Source organism: Neolamprologus multifasciatus, chromosome 17 (genome assembly GCF_963576455.1).
Source record: "Neolamprologus multifasciatus chromosome 17, fNeoMul1.2, whole genome shotgun sequence".
In the NCBI taxonomy this organism is placed as follows: domain Eukaryota; kingdom Metazoa; phylum Chordata; class Actinopteri; order Cichliformes; family Cichlidae; genus Neolamprologus; species Neolamprologus multifasciatus.
Window position 1 is genome coordinate 13,787,400 of NC_140455.1, and position 23,160 is coordinate 13,810,559.

General features: G+C 39.3%; 1 protein-coding gene across 1 annotated transcript; it reads right to left on the reverse strand.

Moving 5' to 3' along the window:
* Nucleotides 1–2,615: 2,615 nt before the first annotated feature.
* On the reverse strand, nucleotides 2,616–21,152 carry tspan1 (tetraspanin 1). The gene is made up of 8 exons (XM_085137845.1): nucleotides 20,582–21,152; nucleotides 20,377–20,439; nucleotides 14,193–14,399; nucleotides 13,092–13,166; nucleotides 5,722–5,820; nucleotides 4,229–4,372; nucleotides 2,976–3,059; nucleotides 2,616–2,896 (listed from the first exon to the last, which is right to left on the reverse strand). Exons 2-8 carry the CDS (start codon nucleotides 20,431–20,433, stop codon nucleotides 2,837–2,839), a joined length of 726 nt encoding a protein of 241 aa, XP_084993971.1. The 5' UTR covers nucleotides 20,434–20,439; nucleotides 20,582–21,152; the 3' UTR covers nucleotides 2,616–2,836.
* Nucleotides 21,153–23,160: the final 2,008 nt, after the last annotated feature.

The window sequence follows — 23,160 nt, forward strand, 5'->3', positions numbered from 1 at the left end:
CTCTCATGCTTTTTTTGCTTTTCTTCCCCCCCACCTCAAGGCTGTACTGTACAATATTTTAATAATTCATAAATAAAGATTTATTATGTGTGTATAATATTCATGGAATAAACCAGAAGCTCTTGTTGTTCTGAGAGTGTGTGTGGGAGAGAAGAGAGCTGCCTTCAGATTTCCCATGAGAGGCATGCAAAGGAACTGAGAGGCAAAAACCACATAGGGAAATGTATGCAAATCCTCAGGACTCGGTGGATTTCTGTATTCATTGTGGCTGACCAAGGATGAGTGCGGCTTCCTATCCTTTGAGGTCCAACTTTTGCAGCGAAACTGTTTGTTTTTGGTGATTAGCCCCACTGACATCAGTCTTTTTTGTTCAAGGAGAGCCACATGTTATGCATGTATGTGTGTGGAGGCAGACTTCTAGAGGCGTTTTAAATTCTGCTTTATATTTAAGATTTCAATCAAAATGAAACAGATCTGAGGATTTACACTCATCAGAGTTAGGCTTGTAGATGCCGCAGAGGACATACACCTCTTTAAAGGACCATTGTTCAACGTTGTGAAATTTTTTGAAACACTGAGATTATTTGGGCATGACAAGGGGGATCTGGACTGAATTGCATGGTGGAGTCCATGCATGTCAGTGATAATATTCTTTAATTTTTCATGTATTATCATTATTATTATTATTTTCAACTGACTTTGTAACAAAAGCAAAAGAAAAGGATCTTCACCTGTGGTCTCGGATCAGTTAGTTGTTAAACTTTGAAATGGTGCAGATGAGGGAGTTCTGTGGGAACAAGAGCAGTTGCAGAGATGAATGGAAATTCTCTGTGCATTCATCATTATGTGTGACATGTTTCGTAGCGTACAAAGACATTTTGTTCATGCATCATCTAAATTATAGATTAGTGTGCCTGCTGAAAATTTAAGGGTCTCCTCACTCTCACTTCACTACACAACTGCAGCCATGACAGAAGGAACTCAATCAATTTATACAGAACTCTACAACTTGTAGTATAACTGTGTAATAAATATAACATGATCTCATTTGATCAAATATCTTACATGCTGTTTCTTTTTCATTTGAAAGTCAGCCATGTCTGTACTTCTTGCTGTTATATTTCTGTTATAAATGACTGTTTGAACAAGGCTAATGGATAATGTTTGAAAGCATTAATTCAAGAGCAGTGAATAAGCAGTTGAAATTAAAATGGAGGAAAAATGTCTTTAAAAAAGGTAAAAATATTAAGTTACAATATTACAATAATACAGAGAAAACATAAACATTCAGACTATGCCGTCATCTAGAAATTTGATCCTGGATTTAACAGGGACCCCGTGAGAAGAAGCCAAAAAGTTACATCAGTACTCTCTGCAGCATTTTGGATCAGCTGAAGGCTTGAATTTAGAAGCAGGACATTAATGATCATCTTTGTCCTTAAGACATTCCTGTAGTTTAAATAATTGGTGCGTGTTATGTGGTTTCATGAACAATTCAAGCTGCATATGTCATCCACATTCTTGTGTTGTGGCATTGTTATGCAAGGCCTTCTAATTATACTGCATAGAGGAATCATATATAATGCAAATGGTATTGGTCCTATCTAAAAATCCTTTTAGATAGATTTTATTTAAACCACTGCAGCACAGTATCCTTAATACCTACATCATGTTCTACTAGATATATGTAATTATTGTGATCATCATTATTAAACGCTGTGTTGAAGTCAGAAGCAGCAGAAGAAAATCATCCATCATGACACAGAAACTCCTATCAGAGAAGTAGGGCCTAAACCATTGCAGAGCTGAGGCAGTTATGCCCACCCACTCTTCCCCACTGGTAATAAGAATTTTGTGGTCCACTGTGTCAAAAGCAGCTGTTAAATCTAAAAGCACATGTAAAAAACTTTTCCCTGAATCCATTGCTTAAAATATGCTCTTAAGATCAATTAACCTCTTAAGCCCCAAGCCTAACTGATCTCCTGCCTTTTGCCCCCGTATCAGGGGGCGTTGGGGCTTAAGAGGTTAACAACATATTTTTCAATTCCAGCAAGCATACTGACCTGTCCTTGGTGTTGTACAGCAAAACAGGCTCAAGCTATCATTCTTCCACCACTGTATGTCACAGATGGGATCAGGTTTTTATGCAGGAATCCAGTACTTCCCCTTCTCCAAACAGAACACTTCTTAATTTTCTTACTATATATGATTGTAGCATATTTAGGTACATATGCCTGTATGTACCCTTGGAACTTAACAGGTTGGCTAATGGTAAATGGTCTGTATTTGTATTGCGCTTTACTAGTCCCTAAGGAACCCAAAGCGCTTTACACATCCAGTCATCCACCCATTCACACACTGGTGATGGCAAGCTACATTGTAGCCACAGCCACCCTGGGGCGCACTGACAGAGGCAATCTGCATGAAACCTTCCACAAACATGATTACCCATGCAGCAATTAGCATCTATATATATATATATTTTTTTTTAAAAACAAACATTTATTGTAAATTCCAGTACTTCAGATTTTCATTTTCATCATCAATATGATGTTATGTTGTGTTGAAAAAAATAACCCAACACTGAAACACATTCAATAAATGTTTGAAATATTTTATTTTATATATACATTGTTTTTGAAAAGGCAACATTGAAAACCAAGGATGATATTGGTAAAAGTGTACTACTTCTAACAGAAACTTATATATGATGTTGTTTTTTACATAATAAATATGAATTTATAGCTAATTATTGCATAAAAAGAATAAGAGTGATGTTAATATAGTTTTTAATTAAATTATCTGTCACTCCCAAAATGTTCTCTGTGAAGACCTCTCAGCTATCTTCGTTATCCAGGTGGCAGTACAAGTTAATGGATACCAATATGGCAGCAATCTGGAGAAACAAAAGTGTAAGAGTCCAAACAGAATGACATAAACATGAATGCATCCTTAAGCTTTGCATGAGTTTTTACCTCCAGTAATCCAATTCCTGCAGCAGTGCCTCCCATGGTGCTAGCGTTCTCTTTGATGATCATCAGGATCTGCTGAAAACAGCCCTGATAGGAAATGGGCTCTGGTTAATTCCTAATGCATCAACATGTGCATCTGCATGGCTGACACTCATGCAGACACTAATGCAAAAATAACATTCGCAAAACTGCAAAATAATAATTGGCTCAAAATCCTCTACATTTCTAGGCCAGAATCAAGATGCTTGGGGCAGTCAACACTTGGTCCAGAATCAAATATTTTAACTGTTGCTACCGTCATAGAATTTAGACATACATGGTCCCCCACTGTTAAAATCTTAGTGACATTTTGGTGTTTTTCATTTGTTTGCATAGCTCTGAGGTTATGCAGAAAGAATGACTGGGGAAATTCAATCCATGCAGGAGCGACAATGAGACTTCAGTTGAAGATAAGTTAACCTGAAAAAATGTTAAAGCTTAAAAATGCATGGCAAAAAACAAAAAAAATAGTTGCAGTAGACAGTTGTCATTGTTTTTACTGGACATTGTTGTCATTGGGCAGGATGTTCCACACATTTTCACACCACTCCACGTGTCAGTAATGAACTACAATGTGGGTGGCATGGTTTCAATACCAGGAATATACACTTTATTTATGCTTAACACCATTTATGTCTATGTAAAAATATTTAATATTACAGCATTAAAAAGGTCTTTTACAGGTTTTGGTCTCTATAGTTAGTTCTTATCTAACAACCATACTTAAATAGCACTTTTCTACTAGAATTAAACCCTCAAAATGCAGTTTAATAATACAACCCTCATACTACCAATCACTCACACATTCATACAGTGCTTTATTCTATGCCATACCATCTTGTCTAGCACACATACTCTAATATAAAGGCATCAGAATCTTGGCCGAGGATATTTCAACATGTAAACCGGAGGAACCGACAATCAAACTACCAACTTTCAAATTAGTAGGCAACCTGCTTTACTTCCAGGCCCACAGTCCCCAGACAACTTCATAGCATGACAGAATATTTGTTTTCACTTCTTTTGATTCTATTTTGATTCTAATTAGTGGTCACTAACAGATACATATGTAGCTGGCAGTTGTCTGCTACATATCAGTGAACTGGACCTGGAACGCCACAGAGCATGGCAAACAGTATTTCTGCTAAACACTAGCTTGTTTGAATTGTCATTGTTTTCATGCCAAAGCTGCACAATGTATAATGTGGTAATTTCACCTGCACATTGCTGTACTCTGCCTGGGCTGGGGTGCAAGTGTTGTTGTTGGTCCTGCAGCAGATGGAAGGCAGGCTGCCTCCAGTTGCATTTTGGAAGTTAGAGCCTATGAAATCAGTGTAGTTGGAGAAACCACAGCAACGTAGCTGAAAGAAGGATGACATTCTTGTGTTATTCATGCCGCAGGAAAATATGTGAAGAGGGTTATCGACATAATGGTCCTTTCTTAAAGGCACTGTCTTGTCATGATGTTAGTGGTTTCTATCTCCTCTTTCGGACACATATTCCAGCAGGGTGTAGGTGTTACTTGCCTGAATCTCATTCTTCTCTTTCAGCTAACTCTTCCCGACTTGCCTTAGTCTCTGCAGGTATTTGGTGGTTGCAACTTTCCTGGCAGCCGCTTCATGATTCCCACATCCTTGTGAGATTGCCCGGTAATTCTCGCTATTCTTAGTGTCTGCAATGTTTCCTTTTGGTTTTGCAATCCCCTCAGTTCTGACTACCATCACTCTCTTTGTTTGTTCCCTCTCCAGTTCAAATAGCATTCCAATGTCACTGGTGTAGATCTTGGTGGGATGGATAAGTGAATCGATGTCCTGTTTACTCCTGGCATACAGCTTGATATCATCCATGTAAAGGAGGTGGCTAACGATTGCTCTATTCTGTAGGTAGTGTGTGTAATCAGTCTTGTCAATCACTTGGGATTAAAGAGTTCAGGCCTACAAAGAACAGTGGGGGGAGAGCATCTTGAACTACTGCTCTGTTTACCAGTAGCTGATGCTTTGCCCCTCTGATCCCCAAGGATCTGGGAACATTGGGGATCAGCACTGTCCAGCCTTCAGTTATCTATTCCAGCTACGTGTTGTCCATTAGCAACTGGTTCATTTCTGCTGCCAGGTGCTCATGGAGTGCAGTTAGTTCTTCAGCAACCAGCTGTGAATCATGGAGGGGCCTGGTACTGTCCAACTGGTGCTGTTCATGCTTGACACTCTTTGTTGGATGTTTGCCACTGTGATGGTTACTAGATCCTGTTCAGGCAGCAGAAATCCAGACTCATCCGACAAGACAATGTGTTTGCAATTGTCTGTTATTTGAGTTAGTGTTGCTTTCCTACCAGCTCAAAGCATCCCAGCCAACCTTGTCTGACTTCCAACATTAACAAGGAATTTCACTCACTGGATATTTTCTCTTTTGAAGATCATTGTCTGTAGGATGACTATGTTCTAAAATACAGGTAGATCAGCGATTTCTGAAATACTCAGACCAGCCTGTCTAGCATCAGCACCTATGCCATGTTCAAATCCCTTAAACCACTTTTGTACATGACTAAATGCATTTGTTTCTGTCATGTGATTGGCAGAACATGTTATAACATGATATATATGTTAATATGCAGTTAAGCAGGTATACATAAATCGGTGGTGAATGTATATACAGTTTATATATAAAGTTCTAAACACATATAACAAGAATATGAAAACACAATATCCTGTACCTGTGTCATGGTGCTGTTCCAGAGCTTAGTGACAGCAGGATCATTACCATATTGATTCTGTAGAGCAGGAGTCGCCCACGCTCTCAAGATCCCCTCAGCCTGTGAAAAAAAAACGATTTACTGACATCATATATAAACAAATATATCCTCACTGGACACATCTAGTCTGAATTTTATATTTTGTTTCTAAAGTCACTGGGTCAAAATTACCCAGTGACAATCCTTTCTTTCTATACTCCCTAGGTTGTTATGTTTAGTTTTAGTGTCTTGTGATGTCTAGGTAAACTGTGTCAGATGTGTCCTCACTTCCCACATTATCCCTCTTGTATTTAGTGCCTGTGTCTTCCTGTGCTCCGTGTCGCGATCCATGGCTGTGTGTTTCCCTGTGTGCCTCTCCATGTGTTTAGGTTATATTTTCCCAGTTTACTTTTGTACCATTTTCCCCTTGTGTCAGCAATAAAGCTGCCTTTTGAGTTCACTTTCTTGCCTCTGTGTAGTCTGCGATTGAGTCCTGCCTGCCTTTCCTGCCTGCACAGAGCCGCATCATGACAAGGATAGCTTGCCCTCATGTCCTCCCTTTGTTTCCTTTCCTTTGCAGATTGCTATTTCTGTTTTGATAAATAAACCTATCATGTACTGTCACAAAGACCTAACTGATGGTTAGGGAGGGTCTCTGTGTGGGTGGACATGTTTGAATGCGTGCACAGTGAATGGGATACATGGGGTATCCCAAGGGGATGCTGCGATACAAGTCACAATTAAATATGCCCCCCAAGTGAGGCTAAGATCAGAAAGATATATTACTAGGAGGCTAATTCAACACTGTCAATTGCCCTGCGCCTTGTCACTTTCTGTTGGATGCATGCACGTGCATTCGCCCACACACACACACACACACACACACACACACACAGTGGATAAGCAACAAAGAGCTTGAAGTAATACACAGTTCAGTGATGCAGGAGATGTTAGCACTGTACCTATCAATGTAGAGTGGTATGAACACATTTACACATGATCAAAATCTTTTATTAAATTATTGATCTCTTGCTTTATAGTATGTTGCTGTTTTTCAAATAATTAACAGTATCTTTTCTTGTATGGCTTACATGTTAAGAAGAAAGCAATAAATAAAAATCAAAGCAACTACTTCCAAAGAAAGTGATATAGTCTTTTGTTCATAGGAGTGGGTTGATAGTTGTCATAATTGTCATAGGCCATCCCTTTTTTATATATTTAGTCATGTTTTTGCTCGTTGGGTTAGCACAGAGGTTCCCAAAGTGGGGGAACAGAGGCATTGCGGGGGGGGGGGGGGGGGGGGTATGAATAATAATAAAAAAAAAGAATGCTTGGACACTGCTAGCATAATGGACAGAGTTTTTTGGGGGCTTCCACACAAACGCAAGGCAGAAGATGAAGCATCGCCAAATATGTTTCCAAACCAACTTCTTTCCAAGCCAAAGATTAGAAAATATGATGAAGCATATCTTCCCTTTGGCTTCACCTACGTGGCTTCACCACCTATGTGTCGCCTTCTATTCCTAAAAAAAGCAACAGAGCACTCGGTGGTCTCACAAACTCAGGTGGGATACTGTCTGCCCAATCCAAAGTAAAGTGCGGGTTCTGTCTGAGGTTGATGTCTAAAAACGATCAGTGCATTGCTGGAAGATGCAATAAAAAGGCATAAAAACATGAAAACACTGTGCTCCCAACTACCATGCACAAAAAGGTGCACGGTAGTTGGAAGCACTGTGCCACTGGATACGTCCATACGTGCCAGCAAGAAGTAGCTTTCCAGAAGTGGTCCTTGATTCTTGAAAAACTCTTCTGACTCTTCTAACCCTTCTGAGAATTCTGTTCACTGCTCTGTGTGAAATCTTGTGGGGAACACCTGACCATGGCTGGTTTATGGTGAAATTACCCTTGCGCTCAATACTTTTACTAAAAGTCTTTTAGTAACATGGACATGTATGTTTTGGTTTATTGCATGTGTGAGTTAGAATGGATGTTACCAATATCTAATCAGAATTTCATGTTAATAGCACATTTAGAAATATATTTACTTAGAAAATTGGAGGCATGTTCAATACTTTTTTTAAAATCTGTTGTACATGTATCAGTACAACATACATTTATTTTCCTCTTGTTTTTTGGGTATTTTTGTTTGTTTTTTAAGGCATTTGGTTTTCAAACATTTTCTAAGTAAGGATAAGAATTAAGAATTAAAGTGGCGCAACTGTTGTGTCACTAAACATCACAGCACATCTATTTCATTAATGTACTCAAAACTCATATCATATCAGCCCTGTAATATATCTCCACTTTGGTCACTTTGTACAAACAGAACCATGACAACGACCACTGACAGCTTCTCATAATACATGCTGGAAATCTCAGTTACTCTGACTACCTGAAGGTTATTGACTTCCTGGTTAGATGAGCAGCAGAGACCCAGAAACCAAAAGGCAGATTTATGCTGCAGATGAGTAATACAGGATAGATCAGGGCTTTATTTATATCCTCCTTTATTTGTACCCGCCTCTGTCTTTTACATATTTACACAGGCAGCTATATATATGCATATTAGATGTATATTGTCCATTTTCATTATTCCACTGGTATAGTGTTTATTGTCTTATGAAAAGCAGAAGATGGAAAACTGGTCTCACACATTAATATCCACGATGGAGCTCACCATGTCTGCAATGAACAAATGACGCTAAAGATAACAAAGAGCACATTAAATTGTTTTAATGAAAACAAAGTTGAGTTATATTTTACATTTAATGGGGGTTCAGGCTATAGCTTGGATCCACTCCTCACTTTCTATAGTCAGGCATGCTCTCTGTTGTCAAAACGTCTCTCACCAGTTGTCGTTTACATGGCTGGCTTTGGTTTGCTCAGCTTTTGGAAATAAGAGTGGAAAGATTGAATTTAACAAACTCAGAGAACGACAGCAGGAGAGCAGCTCAATGTTCAGTCTCCAAGGACAACCACCAACACACTTGCCTATAGCTTCTTTGTTTGATAGGTGGCACACTCAGGATTGAACAGGAACATAATATATTACATTCCACCCAGAGAAAGAAGTTAAATGCAAACCTGGACACTGCAAAAATAATCTTTAATAGAACATCAGGGCAACTGCATAAAAAATTAAAATTGCTCAACAAAAAATTGATATATATACAGTGGGGCAAAAAAGTATTTAGTCAGCCACCGATTGTGCAAGTTCCCCCACTTAAAATGATGACAGAGGTCAGTAATTTGCACCAGAGGTACACTTCAACTGTGAGAGACAGAATGTGAAAAAAAAATCCATGAATTCACATGGTAGGATTTGTAAAGAATTTATTCGTAAATCAGGGTGGAAAATAAGTATTTGGTCAATAACAAAAATACAACTCAATACTTTGTAACATAACCTTTGTTGGCAATAACAGAGGTCAAACGTTTACTGTAGGTCTTTACCAGGTTTGCACACACAGTAGCTGGTATTTTGGCCCATTCCTCCATGCAGATCTTCTCAAGAGCAGTGATGTTTTGGGGCTGTCGCCGAGCAACACGGACTTTCAACTCCCGCCACAGATTTTCTATGGGGTTGAGGTCTGGAGACTGGCTAGGCCACTCCAGGACTTTCAAATGCTTCTTACGGAGCCACTCCTTTGTTGCCCGGGCGGTGTGTTTTGGATCATTGTCATGTTGGAAGACCCAGCCTCGTTTCATCTTCAAAGTTCTCACTGATGGAAGGAGGTTTTGGCTCAAAATCTCACGATACTTGGCCCCATTCATTCTGTCCTTAACACGGATCAGTCGTCCTGTCCCCTTGGCAGAAAAACAGCCCCATAGCATGATGTTTCCACCCCCATGCTTCACAGTAGGTATGGTGTTCTTGGAATGCAACTCAGTATTCTTCTTCCTCCAAACACGACGAATTGAGTTTATACCAAAAAGTTCTGCTTTGGTTTCATCTGACCACATGACATTCTCCCAATCCTCTGCTGTATCATCCATGTGCTCTCTGGCAAACTTCAGACGGGCCTGGACATGCACTGGCTTCAGCAGCGGAACACGTCTGGCACTGCGGGATTTGATTCCCTGCCGTTGTAGTGTGTTACTGATGGTGACCTTTGTTAATTTGGTCCCAGCTCTCTGCAGGTCATTCACCAGGTCCCCCCGTGTGGTTCTGGGATCTTTGCTCACCGTTCTCATGATCATTTTGACCCCACGGGATGAGATCTTGCGTGGAGCCCCAGATCGAGGGAGATTATCAGTGGTCTTGTATGTCTTCCATTTTCTGATGATTGCTCCCACAGTTGATTTTTTCACACCAAGCTGCTTGCCTATTGTAGATTCACTCTTCCCAGTCTGGTGCAGGTCTACAATTCTTTTCCTGGTGTCCTTCGAAAGCTCTTTGGTCTTGGTCTTGGCCATGGCGGAGTTTGGAGTCTGACTGGTTGAGGCTGTGGACAGGTGTCTTTTATACAGATGATGAGGTCAAACAGGTGCCATTCATACAGGTAACGAGTGGGGGACAGAAAAGCTTCTTACAGAAGACGTTACAGGTCTGTGAGAGCCAGGGATTTTCCTTGTTTGAGGTGACCAAATACTTATTTTCCACCCTGATTTACGAATAAATTCTTTACAAATCCTACCATGTGAATTCATGGATTGTTTTTTCACATTCTGTCTCTCACAGTTGAAGTGTACCTCTGGTGCAAATTACTGACCTCTGTCATCATTTTAAGTGGGGGAACTTGCACAATCGGTGGCTGACTAAATACTTTTTTGCCCCACTGTATGTATATATGTCAATTTAGTTCAAAAACTGCTGATTCAAAAGCATCAGTTTTAAAGTATTTGCACACACATACACCAGTGAACGAGAAGGTCGCTTCCCTTTGCCTTTTGGGTTGGAGAATGGGTTCTGTCATTTGTGCTTATGCACAGAATGGCAATTCAGAATACCGAACCTTCTCCTACTGGGAGACTTTAACACTGTGGGCAACAACAGTGAGACCTAGAGGGGTGTAACTGGTCGGAACAGCGGGTTACCCTGTGGGACTTCAGAGGTAGCTCATGGGTACAGGCAAGCCAAACAGAATGTGGCTCAGCAGTAGCTGAAGCCAAAAAATCAGGTGTGCAGAGGGGGTTCCTGACCTCAACTGAGGATATAGTCAACCAGTGGAAGGAATACTTTGAGGACCTCCTTAATCTCACTGACACATCTTCTGTAGAGGAAGCAGAGTCTGGGGACGAGATCACTGAGGTAGTTTATCCTTCATTGGCCAAGATTTGTACAGCTCCAATGGATTATTTTGTTATTTTGGGTGCAAAATGAAAAAATAATTAACATCTTTTAGGAACCATTTGAATTTTCTCTCTAGCCCAAAATGGTTGAGGAATATGAAAACGTGAAGCACATGTGAAATAATCTAATCAGACCTGATTTTTTTTTACATCCATGTTCAGACAGTACTACCTTGTGGATGTCTTCTGCTACCATAACAACACAATATCCATGTAAAGCTCACTTTTTCTTCTTTCCAAAGCATTTTGTCTCTAGCACAAACGGTAACAGAGTTATGGACATTTAAAAACTGCTTGTAAAATGGGCCTGCTGGTTGGGCAAATGGTAAATTATAATGGCCAACAATAAGTCTGTTTGGTTTCCACCACAGATGCCCTTTGTCACCAATTCTAAAGGTTAGCCAGGTGGCACACCATTTGACATCATCAGTAGGCCTATACATGAGATAGTTGTTTTCACTGGATTATCATACAAATGATATGGGGCAGCTCTGTCTCAGAGGGTACAATAGGTCATCAACTAATTGGAGCATAGTGGATGGATCAGTCTGTATGTGGAAGTATCCTTGGGCAAAATAATGAGTTGCCCTCTGAGTTACAACCACATTCATTGGAGTCAGTGTGTGTGAGTATGAGAGTATGAGAATGTTATGTCATAGAGTAGTAAGTGCTGTATGAATGTGTATGTGACTGAGTGAATTAGTAGAGAAGAATCAGTAGAAATTTAGAGTAAGTTAAAGAAATAAATGCAGCAGCCACTTGGCAAATAATAATGAGCCAGTCAAACTGAACTAAGTACAGTGGAACCCTGACTTACGAAATTAATTCGTTCCAGAGGGTCTTTCGTAAGTCAAAATGTTTGTAAGTCGAAGCACCTTTTTCCATCGCCTTTTGAGTGAGGTGATGCTGGCTGAAGACGAAGTTCTTGGTGGAAGAGGTGGCGGAGGTTGAAGAAAGCATACGTATGCATGCATACATACGTACGTGTACATGTACATGTACATAACATTATGGAATTAAATGTATTTATTTTTTTACATTTTCTATTTTATCTATTTTGTTATGCGGGAATTTTGCTGTACCATGGGTAGAAATATTGCCGTTAAGTGCCTTCGTAACTTGAATTTTTTGTTAAATGGGGTCTTCGTAAGCCAGGGTTCCACTGTACTCACTCCTTAGGTCTGATCACTTTTTGTGTTCAAACCAGCAATGATTTGATCAGGATGTACATGTGTTGTAGCTATGTAAGACTACCAAAAAGTCTTACGTCCTCCAGTTTTTGGTTTTGGGAAATATTTCAGCAGTTATAATCTACAGGACTTTCTTTTGCTTGTTTTGTTTGTTTTTGCTTGTTTTTGTCCTTTTTTGTGATACCTTTTGCAGTGTGTACCTGCAGCTTAAACTGGTTTGTCAACAGCAGAAGTTCAAACAAATGAAATGAAATTTCCAAGCACTGCAGAGTTCCCTCTGCTCTATTCCCCATTTCCCAGCTGCAGAAAGCCAAGTATTAGATTTCAGGCACAACCGATTTTCTCTTAGGACCACAGTCTTCACTAACCTCCCTTTTCACAGCGCCTTTGAATTCCTTTTAATTTTTACTTGCTGTGGCACTAAATGAAAATGGAGCATGCATGTATGCAGGTGTGTGTGTGAGTGTGTGTGTATGTGAGTGAAAGAGAGAGAGAGAGAGAGAGAGAGAGAAGGCAGACAGAGGGGAACACATATCTAAATAGGCTGTTTTGCATATAAAATGCTTTAGGTTTTATATTTCAGAGTAATATATTGTTCAAAGTGAGAGACAGTGCACACAGCCCCAGGCTATCCCAGAGTAATTAAGTTGCAGAAATGTAGTGAGGTGGACGTAAAGCCCATAATTCAATAATAGTCCACTGCTAAGATAGAAAATTTATATTGAGATAAAATCCAGACAATGGCAAAAAGAGGTGAAAGGGTGGGAGAAAAAGCAGAACTAGATGAGAAAAATAAAAAAAGACAAAAGAAAAAGGAATGAGAGCAATGGACAAAGAGAAAAAGGATGAATGCAGGAAATGAAAACTTACAAACGAGGTGTAGGTCAAAGCTACAACTCCAGTAGCCACTTCAGAAATGAATAGGATCAGCATGATGGAGGCAAACTGCAGGGAGAGAAGAAGAGGGGAATGTGTCAAGGTTTTTCAAATGTACTGATAAAAAAAAAAGCTTATCTATAGTCGCATTGTTGTAAAATCAATGGACAGTGATGCTCCATCTTCATTTTTTATGTTTAGTTCATTACAGCAGTTTCTCAGATAGGCCAAATATGTGCTGTTGACTGTGATGCCAGTTGTAGAATACACTCCTCTGCTGTCATTCAACTCACCAGGAGCTGTAGACATGATGGGGGCTCTGCAGGGGCAAAATGTGCTGCCTGTGCTCCTCATTACTCACTGCAGTGGGCTAAGAGGTAGTTAACGTCTTCACTAATGAGTGTAATAATGTACAATGTGGTGTACAAGGGTTGGTGGTGTTGCTGATATGGATGAGAAAGGAGGGTGGCTGATGAACCCAGTGTAAATGCAAGGATGGATGGAATACCAAAAAAATGTGGGCCACTTCATGAAACCACACAGTATAATTTTTAGTGTTTTTGATCTTAATATCAGTGTCCTCATTTAAAAGCAGTGAGGCAATATATATATATATATATAGATTGTTAATCCATGATTGCTGTTTTATTCCATCTAATGAATTGAAGTTTAACATTTAGTCTTATTTCTTTAGTTGCTCAAACTTTCCATTGAGATATGATTCCACTGAAATAATATTTAAGCAATTACAGGTGACAAACTTTTATTGACTCTGAAGACAGACTGAAATGACTACCAGAAACTGTGCATGATATCAGTGACTGACGTGACAGGGTAGTAAAAATATTAGAAGATTGTCTAGGCCCCCGGAGCCTGGAAAATCTGTTAGTGACTCATTGTCAGCTTCAAAGTTCTGCACACCAAGTGAGTTTCTCCATCTGAATGCACACAGGGAGTGACTCTGCGTGCACCCTATGGTTTTCCTTCCAGTCTTTGTTCTTTTCCTTTTTGTTACTGTTTGCTACACACTTATTTGTTACGCCAGTGTTCAGGTACTTTATTAGCCACGGTCTAAAGCAGGAGTTGTCCACTTACTGTAAGGAGTAGACACTTGCTCTTCTTATGGGCTGCATAACAGCCCAAGATTCCCAGCAGCATCAGCACAGCCCCGATGACAATGCAAAAGAAGCCAACATTGACCACCTGGGTACTTTGTTTGGAGAAAGGTCTCAAGATCTGGAGCAAGGAACCCCCATCACTGCTCACCCAGATCCCCAATGCCAGCAGAGTGAGGCCACCCATCTGTAGGAGAAACAAGATCCATATACTGTACACTTAGGAAAAAAATGTGTCCATGTGCAAATTTCTGTTGAGTATGTGCAAGTAATTCCCATTTGACAAAAGTAAGTAAATTAAATTGTTTAATTGAAAATGGGATGATCTGTTCAGTTCACTTTTTTATTTCTTTATTGACTTCTGCATTTACTTTGCCGTGCGTCAAGAGCAGTGCATCAATTTTAACATAGTATGTCGGTTTCTGTTTCCCTCACTCTCACTGTTATTTTCAATGTATTCTACTAGTACAGAATCATTTAAATTGTATTATTGGATACATTAATTGGTTACATTGTTTTTTTTACAGAGCTGACAAATAAACAAGTTATAATCTCAGACAGACAGCCTCACACTGATCTTGTTGTTATATCAGATTACTGCTTTCCCCGGGGTGACTGTAGCTTAAGCTATGCATTGTAATGTTTACTGTAAAGTAGTGTCAGATTATAATATTATTTTATGCCATGTTAGACCCCTAATTAAAGATTGTGAATTATTATGTAGTTTTAGTTTGCATTATGCTCCTGAACTAGAAGAAGGTGATAATTATTACATTTGGTAAACTGATTTGCATTACATTAGACTGTTGATTTATTGTGAATGAATGATATTGTTTTATGATGCATTATACTGCTGAGTTATAAGAAATATTGTTCACAGAAAGTCATCGCCTTATCTGTCTGGTTAGAAGAGAACAGAGCATACTGCCCCATCTCAGCAGGAGCAGATAAACAGGGAGCCAAGGTCGTAGCTTAGGCGCTGTGTGAGAGAAAGAATGTGAATGTTTAGGCTTTTATGATTAGGTGGGGGCCACTAGAGGCTATAAAAGTTTGATCAAGGCTCCACCATTTTGAGATCTGATGCTGTCTGTGTATGGTGTCCATCTCCCACGCGTGTGTTCATTAAATCATCGTTTGACTTGACCCGGCCGGACCAGTGTGGTTATTTTGGTTTTCCTCTTGTATCCATTCCCAATATTTGAATCCGTAACAGTAGTATTTACAGGTAAAAAGAAATTATGAAATAACTACTACAATGTCACTTACTTAGCATTCCTTATGTTTCCTGCATTTTTTATGTTTGAAAAGGCAAATAGGGTCGTCATCATCATTATTATGCACTAATTTGCATATATTTCCAATACACAGAGTGTAGTCAAATAAGTACCCAAATGTGTATCTTGGATATTTCTTTGCACTAATGAGAAAAATGGTTATGTAGCCTAATAGAAGGAAACCAGCTTAAAATATAAAAAAACTGCTTGGTTCATGAAGTCTTCAACCTGTAGTGTCTCACACTGGTCCACAATCAAGTAAGCCTCCCTATGGATATAGCCTTTGCCGTTACTTAAGAAACCACATTACATCACATTACATGCTGCACCAATTAGATTGATGCATGAGCATAACAGACAACAGATAAATTCTTTCAACCACAATTTTCAACTATTTAATGATGTCTTATGAATCCAAACAGAGGTGTCACCAGACAGTGTAGTAGTCTTTGTGTCTAGATTTCATGCCAGTAGCCCCTGAGGGTAAAAATAAAAGTTCTTTTCCTCTTTCCATCTTATAAAAATCCCAATTAACTTCAATGTCTGCAACAGGCTGCTCTATATGTTTTATCAGTCTGTTGTTGCAAGCACCATCTTCTTTGCTGTAGCGTGCTGGGTTGCAGGCATCAAAGCAAAGGACACAAACAGACTGAACAAACTCATCAAGAAGCCAGAGTCTGTTGTTGCCATGAAGCTCGCCACCCTGGAGGAGGTGATCAGTGACAGAATGCTGGCAAGACCGCAGGCAATGATGGACAATGACTCCCATCCCCCCCATAACACACTGGACAATCTGAAGAGCAGTTTCAGGAACAGGTTCCTTCAACCTCGCTGTTGAGGGAACGTTACAGTAGGTCGTTCCTTCCCGCTGCTATTATTTATATGTATATTTATCTTAATATTTAATATTCTTAAAATTTCTTAATATTTATTCTATCAATATCTCTGTTTCTACACTCATGTGAGTGCTTGATGTTTGGTGTATATTTGCTGCTATGACAACTCAGTTTCCCTCTGGGATTAATAGGGTTTCTCTGACCTGTGTGAAGGCATCTGCATTTGCTGTTTTTTGTTGTTGTTGTCTTTGTTAACTTTGCTGTTGCCAGAGCTTCCTATTATGGACTTGGGTCAAGTCAAAACCTCACCATTTTTAAAACTGTGTGAACAAAATGACAGCATCTTTATGTCACTACCTTTATTTCGCACAGGCTCATTGAACAGGAACCGATTCAATAACCATCCAATGCTGTTTGAGAAAGCCAGCCTTCAGGTTTCTGGAGGAAGGCTCCGGGATTACGGCCTTGCCCGTAACAAAGAGAGAATGTTACTATCCTCCATTCATTTTATGGACTGTAGTGTAATTTTTCCATCTCCAGCTTTACAAAAACTGGACACTATGTATGTATCCAGTATCCCCATGGGCATTCACCGAATAGCTTAGTAGTTAACAGCGCTGTTTCACAGAAACTGTTATCTCCAGGTGCTTTACAACACAACATCAAAGGGAAGCCCAGTGAATATTAGTCTCTAGGTTTGGTGAGCGAGATAAATATGGATAACAATTGAAAAAAGGTCAATATGATAAGGGCTAAGGGTGATGTTGTCCTGCTGCTGCATTAATCATGTAAAAAATATTTAATACATTTTCATTAACATGACAAAGAGTCATGGCAAATTTAGAATTGGATCACATTTTATATCATGTCTTGCTGTCATAAGTCAGTAGTCTATTCAATTGCTGATTTCACTGCTGCGTGATACTTTCTGGTGAATTTCTGTTCACTTTGCAGGACTCTAACTATATGTCTGTATGATGAAATGTGCTCTATAAATAAAATGTAATTGCCATGATCTCTCCGGCTCCTCCTTCATGTCTCCATCTTTGACTTTCTCTTCACTTTCTTTTATACCCTTTTAACCTTCTCCATCCCCTCTGTGTATTTCACCCTCCACTCACCCTACTTTGAAGCCTCATATGAGCAGTCAGGCTCTATCAGACTGGTTTCAGTCATGGGACCTGCTTCTGCTCCACATCAGGAACCAGCACTCCACACTCCAGCACTCTTTCAGACACTGACATGTCCCTTATGGGGAAAATCTCCTGCTTCCTGTCTTTGTCTTTCCTACACATTCTCTTTGTTTTTGACTCTCTCATTTATTCTTGTTTTCACTCTCTCACTCTCTGGGGTGTCTCTTCAACCTGTTCAGTACATCATAGCATTGTCGACTAAATGTGATGCAAGAAGCATATTTCCCCTCAAACCCCATTTCTGTCACCATCATGCCCCATCTACAAAAAGGTGAAAAGTGTGCCAGCTATAAATACACTTATCACAGCTGGCACAGTTTTCACCTTTTTTGAGACCTTTGATGGTGTGTTATATGCATTTGGATGTCTTTTTCTGGAGCTACATTGCAAAGGGACTGGGAGTAAACCAGGTTTTATGAGACTGAGAATTGGTGCTAGTGGCAGAGAAACAATGTCTTTGTCATCTATAGAGACAGAAAGAGTCTTACAGTTAGTGGACTGTGACTGAATAACAGGCTGCAGAATGAGAAATAAAGGCTCCAATAAGGGGAGAGTGAAGCTACAGTGGGAATGAAAAAGAGAACAACCTCAGGGGAATTAGTTCACTTTGAAAAGCTTGGAAAGTGATAGAAGGATAGACAGATAGATTTATCTTTATTAATGGGCTATGTACCACAGGCCTTTAAGGTGACAGTATTAAAAAGCCATCACTTGACCCAGGAGTTATAATTTTGGATATAGGCCTAATTATAGAGTAAATTATAGAGTAGTTGTAAAACAGCTAACTGGTTTGATTGAACTCATCACATACAGAAAGTGCAATAGTGAAGATCAAAAATGATCTGCTTATGGCTTCTGACAGTGGACTTATCTCTATGCTTGTCCTGCTAGAGCTCAGTGCAGCTTTCACCACTGTTGACCATAATATTTTATTACAGAGATTACAACATGCCATAGGTAATGAAGTTGCTGCACTGCAGTGTTTTGAATCATATCCATCTATAGACTCCAGTTTTTTCATGTAAATGGAGAGTTTTCTTCACACACTGAGGTTAACAGGTATCTGTGCTAGGACCCTTAGGCCGTATCATTAGAGGATGTGGCATACATTTTCATTGCTATGCAGATGATGCAAAGCTTTATCTATCAATAAAGCCAAATGACACACATCAAATACTTAAACTACAGGAATGTCCTAAAGACATAAAGACCTAGATGCTCTAATTTCCTGTTTCAAAATTCAGATAAAACCATGAGTATTCTACTCTTCCCTAAAGTCTTGGTGTATAAAAACATGGTGTACACATGGTGGATGGCATTATGGGCTTCCAGTAACACTGTGAGGAATCTTGGAGTCATTTTTAACCAGGATATCTTCTTCAATGCGCACATTAAACAATTATGTAGGACTGCATTCTTGCATGTGTGCAATATCTCAATTATTATTCAGAGTATACCATCAGTCAGTTCTGATGCAGAGAGGGTTGTTAATACATTTCAACTCCATTGGTGTTTATAAATTTAACAACGGGTTCACTAGAGGGGCCACAATGAGATAACCCCACTAGTTCACCAGTTTTCCTTTTAGGGCCGGTGTAGCTACTGGTAGCATAAGGTGTTACGTGGACCCTACAGACATTGGGCAGGTAGTCTAACACCTGGCAATGCAACATATTGATGTGCCATCCTGGAGGCTTGCTGTTTCTCCTAGCACACTCTCAAGCCACTTACTAGTGTTTTGATCATGAGCAACACATTCACAGTTTTTAGGATTCAGTGGAGAAGTACAAATCATATGTTAAGATAATCTTGAACAGTTAAACACTTTGAGTGTGAGATTCATATTTTTTTTTTTTTTTTTTTTGGACTCTACTATAGTAGTTTTGCATGATTAGCATTTTGAAATAACTGGGCTTTTGAGCTGCCCCTCATTTCACTTCTCTGTCTGATGTAACATATTTTAGCTGCTTCCCTGTTCCCTATGAGATTTATCTCTCTTTAACTAGCTTTTGATTACCTGGACCTTGTATGCACTTGAACAGCAGGAAGGGGCTTGTGTGCTCATAGCTCTCGCTTTTACTACATTTATTACTTATGCATATGTAGTCACACTATTTATTTATAACTGAAGATAAGGAAACACAGTCTGAGTTGCTATCCTTTAATGTTCCTATACGTGCTCACTTATTTAGTTTTCTCCTGCCACTATGAACAACAGGGTTTAACGCTTGAAAAAGCGTCTGCTTTAGAGATGTTTTGAAGGGAGCTGCAGTTGCAAAAATATGTTTGAGCGTTCACATTAAAGCAAGATCTTCATGACCAATAAATAACTGTTACATCATTCTCCTGTGCTGTCTTAGATTTCAGAGGGACATCACAATCGCCGCACCTTGAGAGCTGCTGCACCAAATTTATCAAGCAGCACTCAGCCGATGATTTCCATTTTGAGGAAATTGGCTCATGCTATATCTCATCTATAGCTCACCTGGGAGAGCAAGAACCTAAGTGAGCCCAGACCCCAAGCAAACTTAGCTTAACATTGGTAAAACTGAGGTGAAGATGTACGTGGGATAATTAATGTACAGCCTTTAAAGTTAATGAGGTAAACATTGCAACAACCAGGCAAAATCTTTGGTATAGAAAAAGTATTATTTAGGCCTTCAGAGTGGTCAGAGATGATTATGTAACATCTCTTTTTGCACTGAATGGGAAAGGGAAATTATTTTCCAGGTTGTTTGTTTGTTTTTTTTTTTTACTTTTTTTGTACGAATGTCACTCAGTAAATGAGTGTCTCACAACCATGCCACAACATCTTCTTCCTAGTCATGCTGTATGTGTAATCAGAGTGGAAACATACTTACAAAGATAAAGAAGTTGAATAACACCATCATGAATTTGAGAAACATGAAGGAGCACATTTTAATCTGCAAAAGGAGGAAATTAATTTTAGGGTTTTGTACTTACATTACTGAGGACTCTTATCTAATACACATGCAAATGTTATTGGAAGGTTATGAAAAGGAAAATTGGAGAAAAGATAAAGTTCAAAAGTGGCAGCGACCTTACCTCTTTCTGTAAAACCAAAGTAGAGAAAAATTAAACCAGTTGGCTTTCTGAATTAAATAGTGACTAAAAATGCAGCAGAAACTTAAATACAAATGATCATCTGTCTCTTTAGTTTATCTCTTTCCAGGAACTTCCAGGGATGCAGGTAAAAAGTGCATGTCTGAGATCACAAATCTGAAATTTGTTTCCTCTTGGTGGAGCAAGAGGAGTGCTGGGTGTGTCTTGGAGGATACAGGTGACTGCAGGTGAAGGTGTGGTGCTGCTTAGGTGGCAGCTGTGAACCCTGCAGGGACAGGGACACATTCAAAGCAGTGGATTTCCTTTTTTTCCTTTTTTCCATTTTTACATATTCATCACACTTACATATATCATTTACATTTCCTTCTTTTGTGGATATGGCTGTCCATGCGGTTTTCTAGTGTCCCAAATCCTTAGAAATGTGTTTCTGAACCCTTTCCAGACTGATAGAGGTCATTAACTTGTTTACTCATTTGTTATTGAGTTTTTTTTTTTTTTAGATTGTGGCTTGATGTATGTGTCTGTGGTTTTTCACAGCATTGAAAAATGAATTTGCAATAGACCTTTAAACCTGTGAAAAGATCAAAACAAGCCACAAATCCTAGGACAACAGATTAAAGTGAAGACCGAAAGGTGCTGTAGGTAGCGCAGTATTCGACTTTGGAAGACAGAACCTTTCAATTCTAGCTCGTCAAAACTTGCAGCTGTGTCACGCTGTGTGAAACTTGTTGATGTTTGAGCTGTTCATATACTTTACCATCCAACTCTGAGGTCCCATTTGTACTCGAGCTGAACATTTTTACCATTCCCATCTTGGTGTTTGAAATCAGAGCATAATAAGCAAGGTGAATCTGCTGACACACACGCACAGATGCATCAGGCCAGCTTAGGGCTCACTATCTTGCCCCAGGATCCTTCAAGATGACTTGCTCCATCTCCTCAGCCACATCCATCATTTTTGAGTCCATCTGTATAAGCAAGACCTGCTCTGTAAAAGAAGTTTTCTCAACCTCAACATATGTTGCATACGTCATCCTACATTACTACAGCTAAATAGGTCAGAGTCTTAAGAAATCAGTAAATCAGTAAATCCTAATAAATGAACAAATAAACGATACAATTGTTTTTATTATTTTATTACTTGTACACAGCCTCTCTCTCGCATCTTTTGGAAATATTATTACAGGACTTAACAAAGTACACTTATTTTATATGATGAACCACACTCTGCATATGTTCAGTTACTGTCACCACATTAAAACGTTGCCCACACTTGTTGGCACTCTCCTTGTCTTTGCTGTTTAATGGTTACTATCAGAGCCACAGATCAGCAGTATCTTTGTTACTGCTGCCTGCTGTCAACTCTATTGTTCATCTCTGCTTTCTTTGTTCTGTTTCTTACTAAGCACTGCAGCATCCCGTCCTGACCACCAGAGGGGAGCAGTGAACTACAGAGGTACCTGTCAGAGCTTTGTCTCTATTGTCCTGCAACTTTTACTGGCTAACCGGTCTTTCTCTGAGTACAAGAATGTGCCTCCCTTTGTCTTTGTTCTTCATTTTGACTAGCCGTGTGCACCTTTAGCAGCCAATCAAATGTAACTGTCTAAATAATACTTCTCCAAAATAAAACCTAGTATATAATTAGGAGTGTTGTATGTTGACAGTTTTCCCATATTGTCTTTTATGTTTAAAGAACAAAAGCTTCCTTGTCTCCCTTTGTGTCTTTCTGATAGTCTTTATTTGAAACACATTTCTACAGCGCTACAGTGAAGGGGGGGGGGGGGGGGATGACAGGAACCCTCCATCTAGTGCCACCTTGTTGGGAAGTTCAGTCCATATCAGCCAAAGTCTTTCTCAGTAATATCACTTTAATGGTCTTATTGTGAGTTATGACAATCTCACCCACAGGGTCGTTAACCCACTGGTCCTTAATCTCAGTGAGTGAAGCACCTGTCAGGCTTTGTTAGCCATTAAACTGTTAATAATCTCTGCTCACGTCCAAGAACGCACGTACTCTGCAGCCACTGTGTGTGGAAAAAGACATTTTTCATCACCTCTGATGAAAGAAGTGGCAGCTTTGTAGATGTCTCACTGAGATGAAAAAGGTAAAAAACAAAGGTCTCTTAATGAGGTCATTTAGACTGAGTATTATCAGTGGCCCTCCAGGGCAGCCACCACAGTTATATACATGCATACCGTATAAATCCCATGTGAGCACCGACTCATCTTTTACCTTGATTTTAAAATCGATGTAATATCAGCCAGTATGTGATCTTATGATCATTAAAAGTTCTCAGATTCCTCGATGGAGTTTCATTCTAGAAATAAATTATTACACTAAATTGCAGAGCCATACCTATAATTTGTTGGCGAGACATAAAAATATCCTTTACCTGTAAGTTTTAGGGAAATGTATTTTTTGGCCCTGACGGTTTCATTGTATGTTGCAAAACAACATATTTGATTACAAAGATTAGTTAATAACTTTAATGTCAACCATGGAAATACTGGGAGAAGTATTTATGGTTGGTGTCTTTTACAGGAGTCATTTTGTGTTAAAA

Excerpts from the sequence above, each read along its gene's own strand:
- tspan1 (XM_085137845.1), bottom strand. The coding sequence starts at position 20,433 with ATGTGCTCCTTCATGTTTCTCAAATTCATGATGGTGTTATTCAACTTC. Across the intron at positions 13,167-14,192 it reads GCAAGTGTCTACTCCTTACA|TTTGCCTCCATCATGCTGAT; the intron begins GTAAGTGGACAA and ends CTCTCCCTGCAG. Across the intron at positions 3,060-4,228 it reads CAGAGTACAGCAATGTGCAG|GGCTGTTTTCAGCAGATCCT; the intron begins GTGAAATTACCA and ends ATTTCCTATCAG.